Source organism: Rissa tridactyla, chromosome 2 (genome assembly GCF_028500815.1).
Source record: "Rissa tridactyla isolate bRisTri1 chromosome 2, bRisTri1.patW.cur.20221130, whole genome shotgun sequence".
In the NCBI taxonomy this organism is placed as follows: Eukaryota; Metazoa; Chordata; class Aves; order Charadriiformes; family Laridae; genus Rissa; species Rissa tridactyla.
The window spans coordinates 97,344,353-97,365,144 of record NC_071467.1 but is presented as its reverse complement, the minus strand read 5'-3'; the positions used below and the strand labels follow the sequence as shown (position 1 = coordinate 97,365,144).

General features: G+C 38.6%; 1 protein-coding gene across 3 annotated transcripts in view; it reads right to left on the bottom strand.

Moving 5' to 3' along the window:
• DTNBP1 (dystrobrevin binding protein 1) overlaps positions 1–20,792 on the bottom strand; it is a 71,404-nt gene that overhangs the window by 1,321 nt on the left and 49,291 nt on the right. For all 3 annotated transcript variants that reach the window (XM_054191123.1, XM_054191124.1, XM_054191126.1), the window contains exons 8-9: positions 5,715–5,870; positions 3,631–3,774 (exon numbers count right to left, since the gene is read on the bottom strand). In XM_054191123.1, coding sequence (XP_054047098.1) covers positions 3,631–3,774; positions 5,715–5,870 — 300 coding nt within the window. The remainder of the gene's footprint in view (positions 1–3,630; positions 3,775–5,714; positions 5,871–20,792) is intronic.

Below are 20,792 nucleotides of genomic sequence, written 5' to 3'. Positions count from 1 at the left end.
ACAACGAGGGGAGAGGCAATAACAGCAATCTCTAATTTTGACTAAAAATCAAGATGCCGAAGCAAAACAAATTCATGCCTACAGCATAAAAGACTTCCTCTGATAAAGACGCATCATAGCTCCCATGCACAGGAATAAGATCTTAAGACTATGCTTCATCCATATCCTATGCAAAAAGGCTTCTAAGCAAGTTCAGTGCGATGGAGTTTGCTTCCAGTTTGAGAGTTTAAGATTTCAAAATTATCTTAGATCCTCTTCTCTGGATACTTCCTGGCAGTAAATAAGAAGGAAAAATAGGCAAATATCTAAACAAATCTTTCTATGCGATCTGCCAACTAAAGCCCTTTTTTACTTCCCTACTATCCACAGCCAGGACACCCAGCTTCAGCACTGAGCAACCTTACTGAGAAAATACTCTTAAAAATCCTGTGGGATTATATATAAAATGGTTTTAAGAGGACCAGATGGAAACAAACTAATCCCTACACCTTAACTCTGCTAAGGCTGTTTGCAGAGTAGTTCATGCTACATTGTCCTGTGACTGGTCCCCATCATCTTACCGAGTATCCGAGGTAAATGGTAACAAACAGTCATAACAGCATCTGGAGGCAACAGAACCTTGGTGTACTGGACACTGTAAGGTACGCTAGCTGTTGCTCGGGCACATTTCTTGCCCTAACTAGCTGCAACCTTAAATTCTGGACCTAAACTTGGACAGCAAGTAGCCCTGAATGCATGACATTGTTTTAGCATCTCTGGGACCCAGGAATTCCAGAGGGAAACATGTCCTCAGCAGGTCTCCAGTTTAAACACAAGGTGATAAACATCTGGTACAACATTCACAACCCAGCCAGCCAACCAGCCCGCCTGGACTGAAAACACCCTGTCACTACAACCGACTGGGTCAGTCTAGGATGTCTAGCAGGTCTGCTGCCTTGCTTCCTCGGGTAGTACATGAATTTATACTGAACACAAGTCATACTGATGTACTACAATGCTACGAAGATGTTTCTAAAGACATCTGTCTCTATGTTGTGCACACCAGCAGGCACTACATTAACTGAATTAAGAATATGAGCCAGAAGCATGCCCAGGTGGCCAAGAAGGCCAACAGCATCCCAGCCCTTATCAGGAACAGAGTGGTGAGTAGGACTAGGGAGGTGAGGCCTCACCTCAAGTACTGTGTCTAGTTTTGGGCCCCTCACCACAAAAAAGACACTGAGGTACTGGAGCAGGTCCAGAGAAGGGCAACGAAGCTGGTGAGGGGTCTGGAGAACAAGTCCGATGAGGAGTGACTGAGGGAGCTGCGATTGTTTAGCCTGGAGAAAAGAAAGCTGAGGGGAGACCTCATCGCTCTCTACAGCTACCTGAAAGGAGGGTGCAGCAAGCAGGGGTCAGCCTCTTCTCCCAAGGAACAGGCGATAGGACTAGAGGAAATGGCTTCAAGTTGCACCAGGGGAGCTTTAGACTGGATATTCAAAAAAATTTTTACACCAAAGGGGTTATTAAGCACTGGAGCAGGCTGCCCAGGGAAGTGGTTGAGGCACCACCCCTGGAGGTATTTAAAAGACGGGTAGACATAGTGCTTAGAGATGTGGTTTAGTGATGGTTTTTGTCAGAATTAGGCTGATGTTTGGACTAGATGATCTGAAAGGTCCCTTCCAACCGAGGCGATTCTATGATTCTAAATTTACACAACGCACACAGGGGAGTTTTCTGGAGTGGCAGAGGCAAGTAAATTTTTCAGTTCAACTTACTGGCTATCATGAAATGTTACAAACCCGATGCCCATAAGCTGGCAATGTTTAGAGCAAGACAAATTTGAAAACATTTTAGTGTCTTGAGCTGATTTTCATTTTTAGCAGTTACTAAAATAACTTACCTGCATTCTGTGGTGTTCACAAACTGTGAAACAAATCCTCCCCTGACCAACCCAGTTCTCCACTGACCGCAAAATGAAGAGTTATCTTTAAACCATCTCATTTTTTCTGAGAATGAAGACTATTGTATATTTGGCTTGATACTAGGGTGCAAGGTCCTTCAAGCAAGCACAAGAATCCCTTCCAGTTCAGAGGGGAAGAAAATCGTCTGGAAGCACAACAGTAAGACTGACAAGACGATTACACTGTAGTAGTAGCAACTGCAGAGGAGCAAGTCTTGCTGCAAACCTATCTAACCTCTGCATTAAGGGTACAGTGCTAGAACATTGTGGCACTGGTACATTATATTTCAGTGCATGTGCCTATACATAATAGATATATATAGGCTATCTATACATACACGCTGTAATAGTAACATTACAGCACAAAATAAATGATATGGTTTTCTCAAAGGCTAGTAAGTTTTCCATCCATTGCGGAAAATGCAACCACACCTAGTAGTTTCTACACTTCCTTAGATAATCCACTTACGCTGTTTGCTCTTAAGACACAAAGCTGCTTGGTCCAACATCTGCCAAGGACTCAGCAAGGCAAAGCAGTCCTAGATTCTGTAATTACTTGAATGCTCGAACAACGATAAACTTTAATAATGCATGAATGGGATGCCTATCCAAAACCAGCCATCTGAATTTAGTTTTTGCAATAAAACATGAAAACCTTTAGTACTCAAGTGTGCTTTGACTACTTACCATAAGCTTTTCATGTTCACAGCAGGTAATAATCACCTTTACGTAGGGAGGAGGAAAATTACCCCAGGATATTACTAATATTTTTCTTTACACATCCCAAAATATACGATAGACTTTATAGTACACTGTTTCTTCACTGTAATTGGTTTTATAAAAATATTTCAACCTGTATTTTCAAAAGAAATCTAAGTACATTTAAAGAAGCTTCATCATCTTCCCCAAGAAAAAACTTATGTTGGCTCTTGGGAAAAGGATTTTAGTACTAAAATAAGTTTTTGATTAAGAAAGCGCACTTTCCCTGTGGATAAAGTATCCGGTATTACTAATTCCCTGCTTTAAGCAGATCCCTCATCATGCTGCAACTTGCGAAAACGTAAATCTGGTTTTGTTCATCAGAACACATCAACAAAATTTTGGATTAATTTAATCCAATCTAACTAACATTACTAGCAGTAAGAAGGGTACACGAAAGAGCTGCAGTATCAGAATTGCTATTTAGAAGCTTCCAGAACATTGTCATGTTTTATAACATGACCTGCTATGTTGAACCATGTCTCTGAATCTCTCTGACTGAAGATTTTGCACTCTACATCTGGCCCAAATTTACTTCAAAACACCAACATTCTGGACAAATTCTAAGAAAGCAGTCTTAAAAATAAAACCCCACCTACCGCAAACTTTCTGTTGATGTTTGTTGAAATGTCCTCTATTAACTTTATATAGAGGAAAATGCACCTTAAACGTGGTATGCAACATCACCTACCCATACCGTGACAAATATAACATGAAGCTGTAGTAACTAGATGAAAAAGACAGTCTAGAAACATCAAGTACTCTTGTACTGCAACTAAAGGTTAATGTTGTGAAAACCACTAATGAAAAATATTCAATCTACGTAAAGCATAATGTTTCATGAGATAACATAATCCATTACAAATTAGAGCAATTTCTGTGATTTACCACTTTGTCTCTAAAAAACTCTGTCATTACTAGTATCATACCCAGCATGGGAGAAAGCATATTATTGTCTTCGCCTCCTGAGTTTAAAAAGACATCAAGGGCTTCTTGGTCAGACATGTCCATTAGGTCCATCTGTTCCAGCATGTCCACATTCACCTCCATGGAAGACATACTTCCAATCGGTTCTGTAGTAAAAATAGTGCAATGAGCAAACTGACAGCCAACTACATGATGTTATTACCTATAAAGGCTTCAATAGCTGCTATAATCGTATGTATTAGTAATAATTAAACCAGAAATAGAAGGAGCACACCCACAGGAGCTGCTCAGCAGCAATCTCAGCCCAAATCCAAGAGTACTCTGTGCAATCTTTGTTGTGAAACTAATGTCCATTACTGCTTTTGCAAAACAAAACATTTTTAGCAACAATATTTATAGCAATTAGCATTGTCAGAAATATGCTAGCATGGGGCTCAGGGGGCAAAGATTGAAACTTTCCATTTTGCAGCACTCCAATTCTCTCAACTAAAAGTCTTTTTAGAGAAAAGCAAACACATGTAAGCACACAATCACTAAATGTCACATACAAGGGATGTGGAAATTCAGAAGTAAGGACTGACGTTAAGAGAGAGCAGCCATTCTTCTTCCTCATTCAGATAAGTCTAATAAATGACAGTAGTATGTAAAACCTAGCCTGATGCCCAGTATCTTCTCTCAGCCTGGGGATTTCACATTATTAATTACTCAAGCAAATTCCTTATTATTGTCAATATAATACTGACAAGTTGCAAGAGAATTAAATACTTGGATGAGCATCTTCTTCCTTGAACCATAAAACGTGCAATCGCAGAACAAGTAAGTTCAGAGGTACTCAGATTTAAGTCCAGTTGCTGTATGTATAACATCAAATATCACAATGAACAGCTTAATGGTTTACCTAAATTTAACAATTACACTATTAAAAACCTTCATATGTGAACTGAGATGAAATCCTATAATTTGATTGGTTTTTCCCCCAAATACCCTATAGCTCTGTAATTTTACGTGTACTGCAGGGATCAATCTTTCATGAAACAGTTTCTTTGATATACACAGGTTCTGAGTTATAGTGCAAAGCTGAAGTTCAGAAAGGTAGGTACCCTAACCCTCTAACACAGCCGTGTGCCCAGTACTAGGAGTGACAACGTCCACTTATAGTCTAAATGGACTATATATATGCAGAAAGCAGGAGACCCAAACTCAATTCCTCCCTAGACCAAAGGAATTTAGACTTACATAACCCTCTTCTCAGAAGACTGTCCTAGCAACCATCTAGTGCATCTTGCAGATAAGCGTTTATAGCACACATGCAGAGAAATGGAAATCTTGGGTTGTATTCCTTGCTCTGACATTACAAATGATAGCAGAACTGGTCCCCTGAGCAGGGACAGCATCTCAACAGTTTTTCCTGCCACGTGTGTGATGTAATCTCCCGCTTGCTTGCTTTCTGGTCCTACAATCCCTGCATTTTGGCCCAACAGATGGATACCTCCCACACAGAAGTGTCTGTAGTCTATGGCATTCTTGTGCTTTAACTAGTCAGGAGATGCCAGACTTGAGTCATCTCATAATAAGGAGAGAGGTTAACCTGATCTCCAGTGTCCTAATCACGTTCTCTGTACATAACACAGACAACAGACATAGGTGCCACTCGGGAACTGTTCTGAAATACAACACCGAGCTTTCGTCCGCACTTTTAAAATTTTTCTGAGGCATCTCCTGCCAGGTGACAATCCCAGGCTTTGGGACTCCATTGGATAGAAGCGGTCACCTCCATCCATTCCTTTATAGATACGGATGCACTCTTCAGCTGCAGAGAAAAGTGCTGTTCCAGAAGGTACTTCAGTGCCTTGCACCTCCTCAGACAATGAGCAGAGAGTCTGACTGATTTGCTACAGCGTCTAGGTCCCCTGGAACCTAAAGTTCTTTTAAAGAGTTTATCTGAAGTTTCACTTCCACCGCAGAAGAATTTAGACACTGCAATGCTTCCTCTGTAAGCATTAAAACTGCTGCTGACTCTGACACCACAACAATGTTCTCCGAGCTGTGAGTTTGTGAATTACAGAGAAGGTATTTTAAAACTTGCCTCGCCTCTCTGCTATCTGCAAGTATCCTGTAGAAAGGTATTGCTCCATGTCCTGCTGGAAGGCTTCTTCAAAGAACTTCTGACGTTCCTTTAGCTTCATCTGCTGGGTGTGCTCCATATCCAAAACCTTCTGTGCATGTTCAGCATCTAGCTCAGCTGAGTGTAAAACAAACAAACAAATAAAATATTGCACGTATATCCCCCCAACTCCCAGAATTTAAAAGCTACTGAACCAGTTCAATACTGACAGACTGTTACTACAGACTGTTAACACAGGCTGTTATAAAAGGAGGCTTCTGCGTTGTGCAACTATATTTTAAAACTGACAGGATAAGAATACTGTATTAGGCAGCATAACCTTCACATTAAAGTGACATCATAACTATTTATCTTGAGGCAAGATGCAGATTTCTTAAACGGAATAAACAGCAAAACCTGAAAACACTGTCCACCAATAACTGGGATTTCAGAATTCTGCCCAAAAAAGCTATCAGATAATAATGCTTCTGCTATTGTATGTACCTAATACACACAAAAGTAATACTCTTAATTTGAATGTTGCAGCACATTTCCACCATAACACAAGTGGAAAGATATATATGTACGTATGCTTATATGTACTTACATATAAATACACATACATAACATATGTGCGTGCATGCACATGCATGTGAGATTCTGTTTTTGTCAGCCTCCAGATAGACTGGAAAAATACTTTGAAGAATATCGTCCATGTAGCGCAGGTACGTATCCACAGAAGCTGTGAAGGCAGCCTGAGTTGACAGGAGGTAGGTAGACAGTACTGTTTTCAATGACAACACCACACAGTCATTAACACCAATATACAGGGTCTTCTCTGCATAGAGCGGCAAAGAATGTGCCAGAAGATGATGAGGATACGGACACCAAAAAAGCAGAGCCAACTGCCATGAATTACTCATACAACACTGAGCAGGAAGGGCCAGCTTGTATAGCTTGTACAGACATACCGTGACAACTGAATTTGCTTATACATACCTATGCTGGGTCTCTAGAATTTACTCTTTTCTCCTTCAGCGAAAGAAGTATTAGATTGACTATCATTAGAAGAACTCCTTCCTTCCTGCTTTGTTCTGCAGGAGTCACTGACTGGCCAGAGGACGTACAAAGAAAATAATCACGCTGTTTAGTGAAGAACAACATCTTTTAGAATAAAAAGATGTGGTAGCTATTGAAGCACTAACTCTAGCCAGACCACTATTAGAATATGGTTTAGAAAAAAAAAAAAAAAAATGCTTCTTAGGAGGAATACATAAACTGGAACCCTTCCTCTCAGAGTTCGCTATCCATTTTTCTAAACTCAAGAGCTCTCTGCTTACAATAAAAAAAAAAAAAAAACAACCAACACAACAATTTGCTGGCTGAGCTGCTGATGGAAAAGATGAGGGCAGCGAAAAGAGCTGCTGCTGGTCTGGGCTGTTCTACCCATTATGGAAAGCTCCAACAGATACTGCTGGGTAAAAAAAGTCCAAGCTTCCACACATCAGAAAAAGCTAGATACGGCATCCATAGGGATAAATGCTGATAGAGTGTAAGGTTTTCCAGAACAAGCATCATGTCAGTCTTCCATGAAAAATATTATGTTAATGATATTTTACAATAAGAAAATTCATTAAAAGCATTTACCACTATGGAGATTACTATCCAAATGCAGAACGTGCTTTATTAAACCAGGCAAAAACATCAGAGAGCAGTAATTCACTCTGTTGCCTGCATCAAGGTCACAGATCACATACAGAAGTAACTGAGCTGTGAAGTTGCCAAAAGGAGCCATAAAACAGGGCTGACACTCCAAATATCCATTAAAACATCAGTAAATAAACCGAAATCTTTTTCTTAAAGCAGATTTCAGAAGTAAAACGTCAGTGTATAATAAGGAAAGAATTTTCCTTTAAGTCAACAGATCTTTATTATCAATTACACTGTGGTGTATGATGACTCTATGTTCCTTCAAGCAATTCCTTTACTACCCTCCTGAATGATGAGCGATTAGTAACAACATTGTGTATGATGCAGAAATGCTATTCAATTGTAATAATAAAAGCCAGCGGCTCTCACTGACAACAGAAATTTCCTGTCTTCCTCATAATATATTCTGACAGTTTTGCACTCTGTATTGGTACTTCAGGATATTTTTAACCCCAGAAGAGAGACAGTATCCAAACAACATATGAGACTGATACAACTTCAATTCTTAGCACTGAACCCTCTGTTTTTTTCATTTTGCCCAAAACATCCTATTAACTATTGAAAAGCTAAATGGTAACAGCTGCCTGCTGCGCTGACATGTTCTAAAGAAACTCAAAATAGACTAGCTGGAGAGTTGTCATGGGCCTGTTCTCCAAAGTCAATTACAGAGAGTCAACATCAAGAACCTTGCTGCATGATTTCATGCTCTGCCAGGTGTAATAAAAGTTGCTTGGCTAAGCAAAACCAAACTGCTACATTTGGGGTTTCTGCTTCTTGTCAGAAATGCTAAGGACGGCTAGATGAAGCCAATGGTCAAACCTGAAACAACAGAAAAATGGGTATATTGTTTCTTTTACAAAGCTATTCGGAATTATGTTTTCCATAACGCATGTGTAGTTTTTACATGTTTATAAAATACTGAATAGAGACAGCAACAAAGGAGTTCTAAGACAGACAAAAGTATCATCCATATACCATCGTACACTGTTCATGTCCACACATGAATTTTTTCCAGGACGCAAACCGAGACCTGACACACTTAAAGTATTACTGCATTTTCCCCTTCACCATAAAATCGTCCCTTTGAATTAGTAACTGCACCTATTTCTCAATCACACTGCTGTGCACAGAAAAAAGACAGAGAGACTACACAGAAAATGCTAATTCACAATCAGATATAGACTACAGGAGTTGCCACAATAACCCAAATAAAAGGCAGCTTGAATTCTACACTGGCTATGACTTTCAAGAGAACAGAACTAAAAGGAGGCAAAATATTTCTTAAAAATCGGAAACTCCAGTGCTGACGTACAGCCTTCTGCACCATTCCCATGGCCAACCCACTGCTCGCCTCCCTCGCAGCCACAGTACAACTCACAGCCTGCCTCCTCCGAAACCCAAGCAGAGAGGCAGCACTTGTCCACAGAACTGCCATTTGCTACAAACCTCAATTTCTCCAACACTGCAGAACAACGCGCTCTCCCTGGCCTTGCACTCCTCCTCACAAGCCGCCTACGTTGTGGCCTTTAACAGCTGCTCACTGCAACTGCTACCCGGGCACTGAAGCGTGGAAGTCGCTTCTACCCTGGAATCAGCCACCCCAGTCTGAAGCAGCCCCCAGGAATGATGCTACACTGCCCTCGTCTCCCCTAGCCGGGTGAGGATTTATCAGGAAGGTTTTGGGGACGCCTCCACTTCTCCAAACAGCTCAGCAGGAGAAAAAGCTGTAATTGCCATCTGCTCTTACCCCTGTGGATGCTGCCTCTATCAGCTAACGAAACCTGGAAAGCTGTACCTGCTAATTCCCAGCATTAGAAGGGCTGCCCTGTGCTCTGACAGGTCAATGGAAAAAAAATTTGTGCCCGGAATCTAGTCCTTAATGCCTTGATTTTCCCTATAGGTGTTCCCCCTCTCATCATTTTTTCTGGGAGAAAATTCAACATATAGCAGTACAAACAGGCCAAAGATTTAGAAATCAAGACAAGACTAAGAGTATAATATAATTATTTAGTACAACATCCATGTTTTCACATCTTAGCTGACATTTCTGATATCCTTCTGCAGCCAGAAGGTTTGCTAACCAGACACTGTACTCCTATTACAAAATTAGTTCCTTAAAGCCAAGACCTCAAGATAGATTCTTTCTTAATGACTTTATAAGATATTTTTATTTACAAATGAACTCTATTTCTGGGAAAACCTCCCCTTCGTGTCTTAAGTGTTTGAACTAGACACTAGAAGAATCTAAACTCCAAAGGAACAAATTACAGCAGCTTACAACCACACACCTCAAGTATAAAGGACTCCTTTCTTTGATATCGTTCATGTGCCTTGACTGACACTGCCTACAAATTAAAATTGTGCTGCAGTAGCTAAATTTCTATCCAACCAACAAGCTAAGTGACCATTTTATACTTTAATCTAAAACATTTTCCAGTTATACACAACAGATTTCCTGAATAAGTATGGCTACAAAAACAAACCCCAGATTAGAAGATTGAGTAACAAAAAACCCCAGCGACTGAAAACACTGGTTGTTGAGACTGATGACACATCCCTTAGACCTAATGTAAAAGAAGTCAAGTTGTCCAAAGAGATGGGGGTTTGGTGCTTTCATACTGTTATACAATCAATTTACTTTCCCTTAATTAATTTACTATGTTACTTTATAGTTCTCATGTGAACTAGAATCCATAAATGTATCTGTTCTAAAGCAGGAGAGACACAGAGTAATAAAAAAACTGGACCCTAGACTAAATGCCCTTCCCCCGCCCCACCTTTACAGTTCATCTGGTTTTTGAAGACTCATTCAACCAGATCATAAAATGTACCAAGTGCTCTCAGGGATTTTTGCTTCCACTAAAGATACCACAGTTTCAAGCACTCCTTCACTGAACTCACTCCAGGTTTTTGATGTTCCTCCTGTACTGGGGAGCCCCAAACTGGATGCAGCATGTAGACATGCTGAGCAGGGGAGGATAATCCCTTCCCTTGATCTCCTGGCCACGTTCCTGTTCATACAGCCCGGGATGTGGCCTCCCTTGCTGCCAGCCGTGCTGCTGCCTCGTGCCCAGCTTACTGCCCATCACCCCGCCACTGGCCTTTCCACAGAGCTGCTCCCTGGTCAGTCCCCAGATGGTCTTGCTGCAAGGACTCCTCCTGCCCGCGTGCAGGGATTTGCATTTGTACCTGTTGAATTTCATAATTTTCCTGCCACCCCACTCCTCCTCCAGCCTCTCTCTAGAGGCTGGATGGCAGCCCTGCCCTCACTGAATTGACCAATCCCCCCAGTTTGGTGTCATCTGCAAACACAGTGAGAGTGCCCTCCATCACCTCCTCCAGGAAAGACCAGTCTGCTGCTTGTTACCAGCCTCCAGGTAGAGTATGACCCATTAACCGCTACCCTCTAAGCCAACCAGTTATTTATCCATCTTGTTGCCCGTCCTTCCAGGCTGTAACATCGTGATTCAGCCACAAGAATATTGTGTGAGACTGTCAAAACCTATTAGTAAGCTGGCTATTCACTAAACAACTGAAAGCCTTCAAAAATCAGAACAATAAAAACAGACAACAGAAGACAGACAGACAAATAACTTTTCAAGTGCATTATAACCTACTAACTTATACTTGCAACTTCCTCATTATATACCCTTTTAAGTAAAAATATCAAAGCAAGACGAGACGCTGGGGAGCGCTTCAAAGAATGCAGTTTTTCTCAAAAATGTTTAAATTATTCTTGACCGAATTTAGAATACATTTTGATAATATGAGGGAGGACGTTCAGAGCACTCTTGCACTTTGCTGACAAGTGCGGAGAGACTCTTGGCAGAACTTGAAAAAAATTGTGAGGTATGTGAATTAGGTGCACACAGTCTTTCTTCCAAATAGGAGTGAAAAGAAAACATGTGAAAACTACAAGATTTAATTGTTTTTAAACTCTGACTTAATCTCTTTACAAAACAATTTTTTTAAACCAAAACTATATTTCAAAAAATTACAATCAAAAAAATTAAGTCCCGATTCACTAGAATGTGAAAGTAGGATTTCACTGGACTTCAGTGACAGAAAGATCACCTCTGTTGTAAAAAACAGACATAATTCCAAATGAGATTTACTGTCTGACAACTCTCAAAAGCCTGCATTTTCACAAAGAGGTATTTTACTAAAATTATAAAAATTATTTTTATTAAAATATTTATTCATTTAAAAAAATCAGTCATCGAAAATGACTGTATATATGCCTTACTAATTTCTAAGTTGTGTTTTTATAGAGTGCATCAAGTTGTTCAATAATCAGCTTCAACAAGTCGGCTTACCTTGGATATTCCCTCTAAACCAACAAATTGCTTACTTGATTTCCTTGAAAAATACAGGATAAGTCTAAATAAATATCAGAATAAACTACTGAAAGCAACCGTCCGCGTATGCCAAGATTTCAATTACTAAAGCAACACCTGGAGGAAGAAGCAGCTTCGGACCAACGCAACAGGAAACACAGCTTAGAAAAAGATTTCCATGCAACTCCAAACTTTATCTGGCTAGCAGGAAATCATTACAATTAAGAGATACTAAAAATACGCTCCACCAAATGCATGAATTGGCTTCTAAAAATGTAGATACATCTAGGATTAAAAAAAGATATAATCACACGAACTTTATAATCATATGCCTCCCATGGTGCGTGAAAAGAATATTAGAGCTCGACAGGATTAGGATCTTTTAGGTCAGCTAAACAAAAGGTTATCACATATACATTTATTATACTTTCATGGTTTTCTTCAGCTCCCTCCTACTTTTTAAAGCCTTGTAAAGTATGATGAGACCTTTCTAAGGCAGACTAATGGCAGATGAGAAGACACCCAAGCTATGGACAGGCTGCACCCAGTCTGGATCTGAGTTTTTAAATAGTTAATACAACCCACATCGTAATTAATTTAGGGGTTCAGACAAGCCTAGAGCAGCTGAAGTTATATATAAAAGCTTAATTCCTGCCTTGCCTAACTGTACTTTTTTGCAAGAACATCCTACATAGCAGCCATATGGCACGTTATATTCTTTTGATTGCTTTCACCTTTCTCTATTCTCTGCAAGCTTAAAAATACACCAGGTTGAGGACTCCTCTGCAAAGTGGTCCACAGCAGCATAATGGAGTACCGGCTTAGAACTAGATCTGCTGCTGTTCAGAAACAGTAAGAATGCTTTTGGCCATTTTATTTCTCAAAAAAACCCATCCTGAAACCTGAGTGTATTTGCCTACTTCTTGAATTTTTTAAGTTAAGAGCAGGCAAATTTTCACGCCTGCAAAATGTGGAAATCACAAACAATTTTAGAATTGTTTTAATTGCTTTTAACTATAGCCAAAATCATCACAGATATACTGTCCTACAGCACATTAGTGGTTTTTTTCCACACTTGCTTCAGTGTTTTCCTACCTTCAGATGTGCAAATTCATGTCTTGCAAATGATGGTAATGCTACAGCAAAAGCTTTAGGGGAGTGGGGGGGTGGTGTGGTGTGCAATCCTCTCCTCCAGGCGCATACTCGACTACTTCTGAGTTAACGAATCTATAATTCACCAGTTCCCTGGTTCAATTTCATTTATGGTCCCAAGCACACTAAGTGACAATATCTGTCTTTCTAGAAGACAGGATTTAGCAACTTGACCCCAGTGGGATGTGAGTACCACAAACCCTCTTCAACTGGCACCAGGACAGGCTCTGTTAGGAAGGGGGTCTTCTAACTCCCTCGTTTCTCCTTTAGTCAGATTTCTATCCAACTGAAAGGGAAGAAAAGGTGACAAGGGAAGGATAACATTAAACTGAACCTCCCTAGCATGGAAAGTTAAGTCCAAAATAAACAAACTGACAAGCATCTGAGCTTACGTGCTTGTTTCCTGCCTCCTTGTAAGTCCACCATTTATGGTACTGGAAGAACAATAATTCTGTTTGTAAGCTGCAAAGTATTTATTTTCACTATAAATAAACCTAACAATGTCACGTGTATCTTCAGGACATATAGGCTTATTTGTAAAGACAATCTGGCTTTAAAAATCTACCCATACACTACGGAAAAATCCCACTACTAGAGGAAATGGTACTTGCAAACAGTTCAAATGACTCAGCACTAGTCCACTGTCATGAAAAGCTGTATTTAATGCATACACTCTCCAATTACTGGTTTTTTCTGTCTCACATCAAAATACTCATTTTCAAATGGAAAAACTATTCAATAGCAAATCTAAACCCAAAGCACTTAAAATAGAAACCACGGCATTGCAGTATTCTAATTCAGGTTTGCGCAAGTCCATGAAACTGTCCCAACTAAGATTAATAACATCCCATCATCTGAGTACAAATTGATCTATCGAACAATTTCATTACTATTTTCCTTTCCAAAAAGATAATCACCTTTGCTTTGGAACTGGAAGGCTCTCAAAGACAGGCAAATGGCTTCTGCTCCTACAAGAACAGTGCCAATCCTAACCTTTGCACAACTCTGAGATATTTGCCTTCTAGATCAAATTATGTGCATGTGTAGGTACATAAATAAATTATGAGACACTGTTTTGCTGTCAGAACACATTGTGCACATATTGAAAATGTGGGTTCCATAACATGGCAAGTAAGTCAGCAGGTATCAGCATTTACGTGTCCTTAAGAATAACACTAAGCCCCAAACTCTTGTTTTGTTGAAACTATTTTTCACCCAAATAACCATCTTCAGATATGCAGACTAGCAGAACAATGCCATTCAGTGTGTAACTAGATCTTGCCTCAAAAAACTAAAGGTGAACAAATTATTGTCTTCTTTCCTACTCGCTAAAACAAAATGAGGGTTATACTTCATATATTGTTTTCAGAATAAGCAGTTTTCTGATCTGAACATGAAATTTATACCTCCCTCTCCAGAAGGAGGGCTAGAGCCTGATAGAGTCCTACAGGCTTCAGAGCCTGTGGATTCATAGTCTCAGTACGGTTCAGTCTAATCCGATTTATCTTACGTTGACAGTGACATATCTTAGAGTTGAGGAGGGCTTTTTTTTTTTTTTGAGACATACTTTAATACAAGTCTTAGGTTAACATAAGCAATGATTGCTCAATCAGAAACAGAAAAAAACCCTTACCTTACACAAAAAAATTATGCATCCAATTGAAAGAGAATCTGATTTTTTCTACGTCTCTTCCATATGGTAAGGCATTCACTATGTGTTATGCAAGCTACTTTTGATAACAGATGTGCTTTACAAATGTGCAGTAAATAACACTGTACAATGATGAAACTTCTATGTCCATCAGAACTCTTAAAATATTTTCATTCAATAGTGAAGGAGAGCATTTTGCAAATTCAAATTATACTTTAAGTATTTGATGCCAGAAAGCATTCCAAATCATCAGTCCTCACTCATCTGAATTGGTCATCAACCTAAAGTTCTGAAAGCACACAGCCTGTGAGCGTTACTGCAATCAACTGCAAGATCTATTTCTTGGTTATCAGCAGTGCTTTCCTGTTAGCGTTAAGAACACTAGGGCCTGGTTACTAAGATTTAAATGTGGCTTTTAACAGAGCCCAAATTTCACACTTTAAAGAAGCAACAAATATCTCCCTTATTTCAGCAAAAAGATTCTATGTCCAAAGATGCACATGAGGTACTTATGCTAAAACACGTGTGTCTACCTGTCTGGAGTGGTCTCAATAAATATGAAAGGACCAGGAATTAACTACAGAAGCAATAAACAGGAGAAAGCATTTTTTTTTTTTTTTTTCAATTTCTTTCCATTTTAAGCTAAGTATAACAGGGGAAAAAATTCTACAAATTAAACCTAAATGTCCCAGTAGTCAGAACTGCAGGATCACCAGTGATATCTCTTCCTCATGTAGAAGCCTGGTTTGTCTACGATGTCAAAATTTTATAACCAGTAATATTTTAAAAAGACCATAAGCCAATCATTGGTAGCACATACAGAATACTTGAAGTATTTATTTTTTCTTGACAACTTAGTCTATTTCCTTTTCCATTTCTGTCAAAAAAAGTACAATACAAGCAAAAAAAATGCTATTAATTCATCCTGTTACTACTGGTTTTACTTCTTCATTCTTAGATGCCAACAAGAAGATAAAGGACCATTAGATTACAAATCCAGTTCAGCTCAGCACTGTTCAGTTAACATCCCAAAATAAGTCATAGTACAGACCACCTTTGGAAATCTGAGTGGTGATTAAACACTTTTGCTTGATGTGATTAGGAAAACGAGATCTGAAGCACCATTCTTGCTAACAAACCAGCATCCAGGAGCGTCCAAACAGTTTCCACAAAATAATATGAGAGGGGACGAATTTGCTGACAGCTATTAGGGATACGTTACCATCTGGGGAAGTTTAAAATACATGCAGTCCTACATATTCATTACACATGGACAATCAGTAATGCCAGACAAGTTTATTTTAAAAATGCCTATTTATTCTCAAATGCAAAACAAAGATGCCATCTTTCTTTTTAAAAATGAAGTTCTAAAAGTGCTATTTACTAGTAAAACTAATTTGCAACATTAGCAATTGCATGTATTTTCCAGTTTTGTTTTTTTTTTTTTTTTTTAATACTGTAAGAGAGATCTCTTCAAACTACATTATAATATTCTCTTCCAAAAGTGTTGTTCAACGAATGGGTTGCTTTTAAATTCAGCCAAATGGACAGTAACAGCTATACAGGCACAATAAAAGGAAGACAACAACAACAACAAAATCATACTACGTTTCAAATAGAAAAACGTAGCTGAATATAAAAAAATATTTTCAGAATGTGTGACCATATTTTCACAGTTGAAATGCCTCATCTTCTATTATGGAAAGGCATTATATAGCAAGAAACGGGGCATCTCATGATAAATGAAGAAATATATATCAGTGTGTTTCTTTCCACTGAACGTTTTTATTTTCAAAAACAAAATAGCTTATGTGAAAGAGAAAAACAATTTAGGACATGGATTGTGATTCAGAGGTAAGGCAATTTTCAGTATGTCAGTTCTAAAGCAAGGATATCAAATTTTAAATTTTTAATTAAACATTTTAAGCTTTCTTTCATACATCTAGTTTTCACGTACTCAAAACCATTCCACTTGCTGCTTATTTTTTTTTTTTTTTACAGAATAATAAATGGTCGATAGCTCAGAAATAACAGATCTTAACAAAAAGAGCAGACAAGACAAAAGTTCCAACTTGCAAAAGACTAGCTGTCTTTAAATAGCTCAGTTGTAAGAATAAAAGTCTTTTGATGATCTGGATTATTTTCTTTTTTTAAAAAGATAAATCGTATTGGAGAAAAAACAGAGTCCTGCAATATGATCTGCTCGCACTGGCTTGCTGACTTATTTGTGTTCCATATTCTAGCAGAATTGTTCTAAATTGTTCAAACTTGGAACTTTAAATATTGAAGGTGGAAAAAAGGCCATCTTTATATACAGTGTCAAAGCAGTCCCATAATTTTACTGCTAATTCATAACAGTTTCCGCAACTTTGCCATGTCTATCTTTTTTAAAAGCATTTAAGGACAAAATCTGAAGAACAACCCATGTGGCACAGGCAGATGGGAAGAAAACCAAAAGCCTACCTTCCTCACAGCCTGTAAACTACAACAGAAGAGTCTAGCTGGGTTTATTTTTTTTTTTTTTTTGCTTTGTTCAACCCTGAGGAATGTCTCATGCTTTAAGTCTTCCAGGATTTCTGTATTCCAAAAGGTAACCACTAATTAGTGCACTGCTAGGAAGGGAAACTACCAGGTCACAACATATCAGTATTTTTCACATTTTCGCTCTGACATTCAAGATTTTACCATGCTTAGTCTTTAAAGACAACCAGTGCATCAATGTTGGCAAAGTCACTCCCCCAAAGAATAAACCTGATTTTATGGTATTAGACCAAATTGGCACAACTACACCAAGGAAGCACTGGTGGTCAAGTACAAAAGTAACTCTTCTAGACCAATTACGAAGAAGAAACCCTTCTTGTGGTTTTTGGTTGGTTTGTGGGCTTGTGTTTGTTTTTTTAAAGAGGATCAGCCACCACCTGTCCTCCTGCAGCCAGCACAGAATTTACATCAGGTGTAAAACCAACAGCCACCATATTGTCAGCTCCAGCTGACACCAACCATGTTCACCCTTGATGCAGATCAAAACTGGTTTTGCAGTTTAGGCAGGTGCTCATATTGCTTTAGCCTGGAGTTAACAGATAAACTGATTCCTTAAATTTTGCTATTCAAATCAAACTGATTTAAGTGACTACAACATTAATTTTCATGTATTGCGTTAGGCTGGTTTAATGAATATCTGCAAAAAACTAGCAGGTCTTTTCTCAGGTGTGCAATACCTAAGATCTTAATACCTTTCGATTAATAGATTAATTTAATTAATTGAGATTAACAGATTAATTTATTGGGATTAAATACAGCTAGGCAAGTTTCACTGGTTAGCATAACTAAGTAACTAGGCCACCTGTATCCTCATAAAAAGAGCATCATTAACAGATAAGACTTCTTCCTTATTTGATGTTCAGTTTTACACCTGCTTCTTATTAGGAGAAATCATTATCACTAAAGCAGTATAAGACTTACTAGGTCTATCCGTTGCTTTGCCCAACACCTCAACGCACATATAACAAAGAGAGAGATACCCACGCAGCAAACCAGGGAGAGGATGGAGCAGATGTGTGATGTTACTAATGCCTCAGTGGAGCACTAAACAAGAGAGAAATATGAAAGGAAAGGAGATACAAAGTAAGAGAAGTGAAGATGGGGCACGGGTGGAGGGAAAGGGCAACTGACAACTCAGGTTGCCAAACGGAGCTAATAAATAAGATGTGACCCTTTATTCTGTATTTCTCCAGTCTGGTAGGGATTAAACAAGTTTGAGGAGAAAAACAATACTAGCCAGGAGAAAGAAATTTAGAACAGAGGCACAGAAGGCTTTGCCATATTGAAACCAAACAGCAAGAACAAAAAGCCACTGCAATAAAATCAGCTATTACCAAAGAAATACACACTAGTGAAGCTACTCTACCAGACAAAAAACCAAGAGACTGTAGAAACAATTACAAGTGAATGAGAAAGCACACACTGCACGACCATTAATGACTAAACCCTACGCCTATAGTAAAAATGAACTGACAGATGACACCTAGGATACAGTACCTTATTCAAGCAAACAAAGAAAGCCCACCTAAAGGATGTATAGACATCAAAGTGACAGTGAGGAGTGAATAAAAGCAGACATTCAGGAAACTGATAAAAGCACTTTCAAGGAGGAAGGGAAAAAGGAAGGGGGCTGACTGAAGAGGGAAGTCAATATAATTAGGACTGTGGAACCTGTGAAATACGCTTCCTATGAGATCATTCCTTTCAATATAGGCAGCTATTTGAAATGTCTCTCTCACCCTCTCCTCCCACCTTCTCTTTTTCCAGTGCTTGGATGCCACACAAGTCTTCAACATCTGCCACATCTTGGGACAGCAAGCACTTATTTGTGCCTGTGCTGCAATACAGTATAAAATGAGGAATTAATTCCCCTGGCATCTCTATCAATCAACTTCTGCCATTTGTATGCACTTTAAAACCATGCATCTTTAGGCTAACTAAAAATACAGAATACTTAATTTATAATATTTTGCTTATCTCCTGAATATGTATAAGGCCCTACTAATTTTTTAATTTTATTCTTTAGAATATTTTAGTAGTAATTAGTCACGAGTACTTTAAAACTCACAAAATGCATGCATATTTCCTGTGTATTGTAAACATGCAGCTGATTTCTGAAAAAGTTAAATTTCTTAACTGTTACTCTATTTCTTCAAACAGCACTAGGTGCCATTTTCTATAGCAACGAAAATCACAAGCTATACCTTTACAACAGGTACAGCCATCCGTATCTATAATAATTCAAAAAGTCCCTACAGAACCGCACACTGATTCTGAAATAGTAGAACTGTTGAGTTTTAAAGCATTAAAATAAACGGTAGGCAAAGGTGTACTGATCCAATTTTTCCTCACTTTTGTATCTAAGCTTGCATAACGTGCCTCTCAAAAGCTGAACAATCACTAATTTTAGAGGAGATCATTAGAACACAATATGGCCTTTATTAAATATGTATTATTTGTTCACAACACATTCGGCATGACAGTGGGAAAACATTGCCTTCAGGGCACCATTATATCTGCCCTGTTTCCTTCTCTTTCTTCCTGTCATCATACATCTGCTTTGTCAGCCCCAACAGCATCCAATTTCCATGGGCAAAGAGATTTATTCCCTCCTTTTTAGAGCAATCAACAATATTTTTATTTGATACTAACACAGAAATAAAATTTTGAAGTTTAAGATTTAAGCTTTCAACAGAGATTGAGGCAGAATATTTCTCATCTCTTAGCTGATGCTGTAGACTCCAACAGATGTTACCACATTTGATTACACCAGTTTCGTGCAGGGAAAATTTAGTTCTGAGTCATGAAGACCAAAATTTATTTTTGAAATAAAGGACTAAATTTGACGGAAGTGTGTTACAAAGAATATTATGGGATCTAAACATTTGATGCTCAGACTTTGGGATGCCTTTTAAAACACAAACGAGACAGGCAAGAAGGGCAGTTAAAGAAAAAACTCCTCGCAAGACCTTAGCGCCACAGCAACAATCTGATCTGTCCTGGAGCTTGGCTAACAATAGACCTTTGGAACATGACGAGCATCATGGCTATGAGTTCTTCCAACAGAAACACAGCAGGGACAGCATCTGGTACGCACACCACCCTCGATATCTGTTCCTGAATATACTAGACATTATAAGCAAGGCTTGAGCTGGGGGTGGGAATCAACCAAGAAATACCGTGGGGGCATACCTGTTCTATTGGTACAAGTATTTTCTCTCTGGATTGAATGAATGATATACCAAGAAGGTGTTCGGCGAGCATTGAACTTCAACCTATTGTGATTCTCTTACAAACTTTTAAATCTGTTTATAACAGTGACTATCCAAGGCTAAAGAGAACTGAAACATCCATAAGGAATCAAAGTAACATCATTATTAGCTTTTCATGCTCTATGAAAACTGTAGACATTTGGTAAAAAGCCTCCCATTTTGAAACCTGCTTGCTGATATTATTCCTTTTAAACTATTTTTCATGCGTGTCTTATTTATTAAACGAGTTCCCTTGACAATACATGTGTTTATATATGCAGTAAACGCAGTATCAACATCAAACAGTGGCTGCATCACAGAGATGAAACTAACCATAAAGTCCAGAAGGAAGAAAAAAAAAAGGCACTGAGACTTGATAATATATCAAAACTGTATTTTCATAATAAAATTGGTAAAT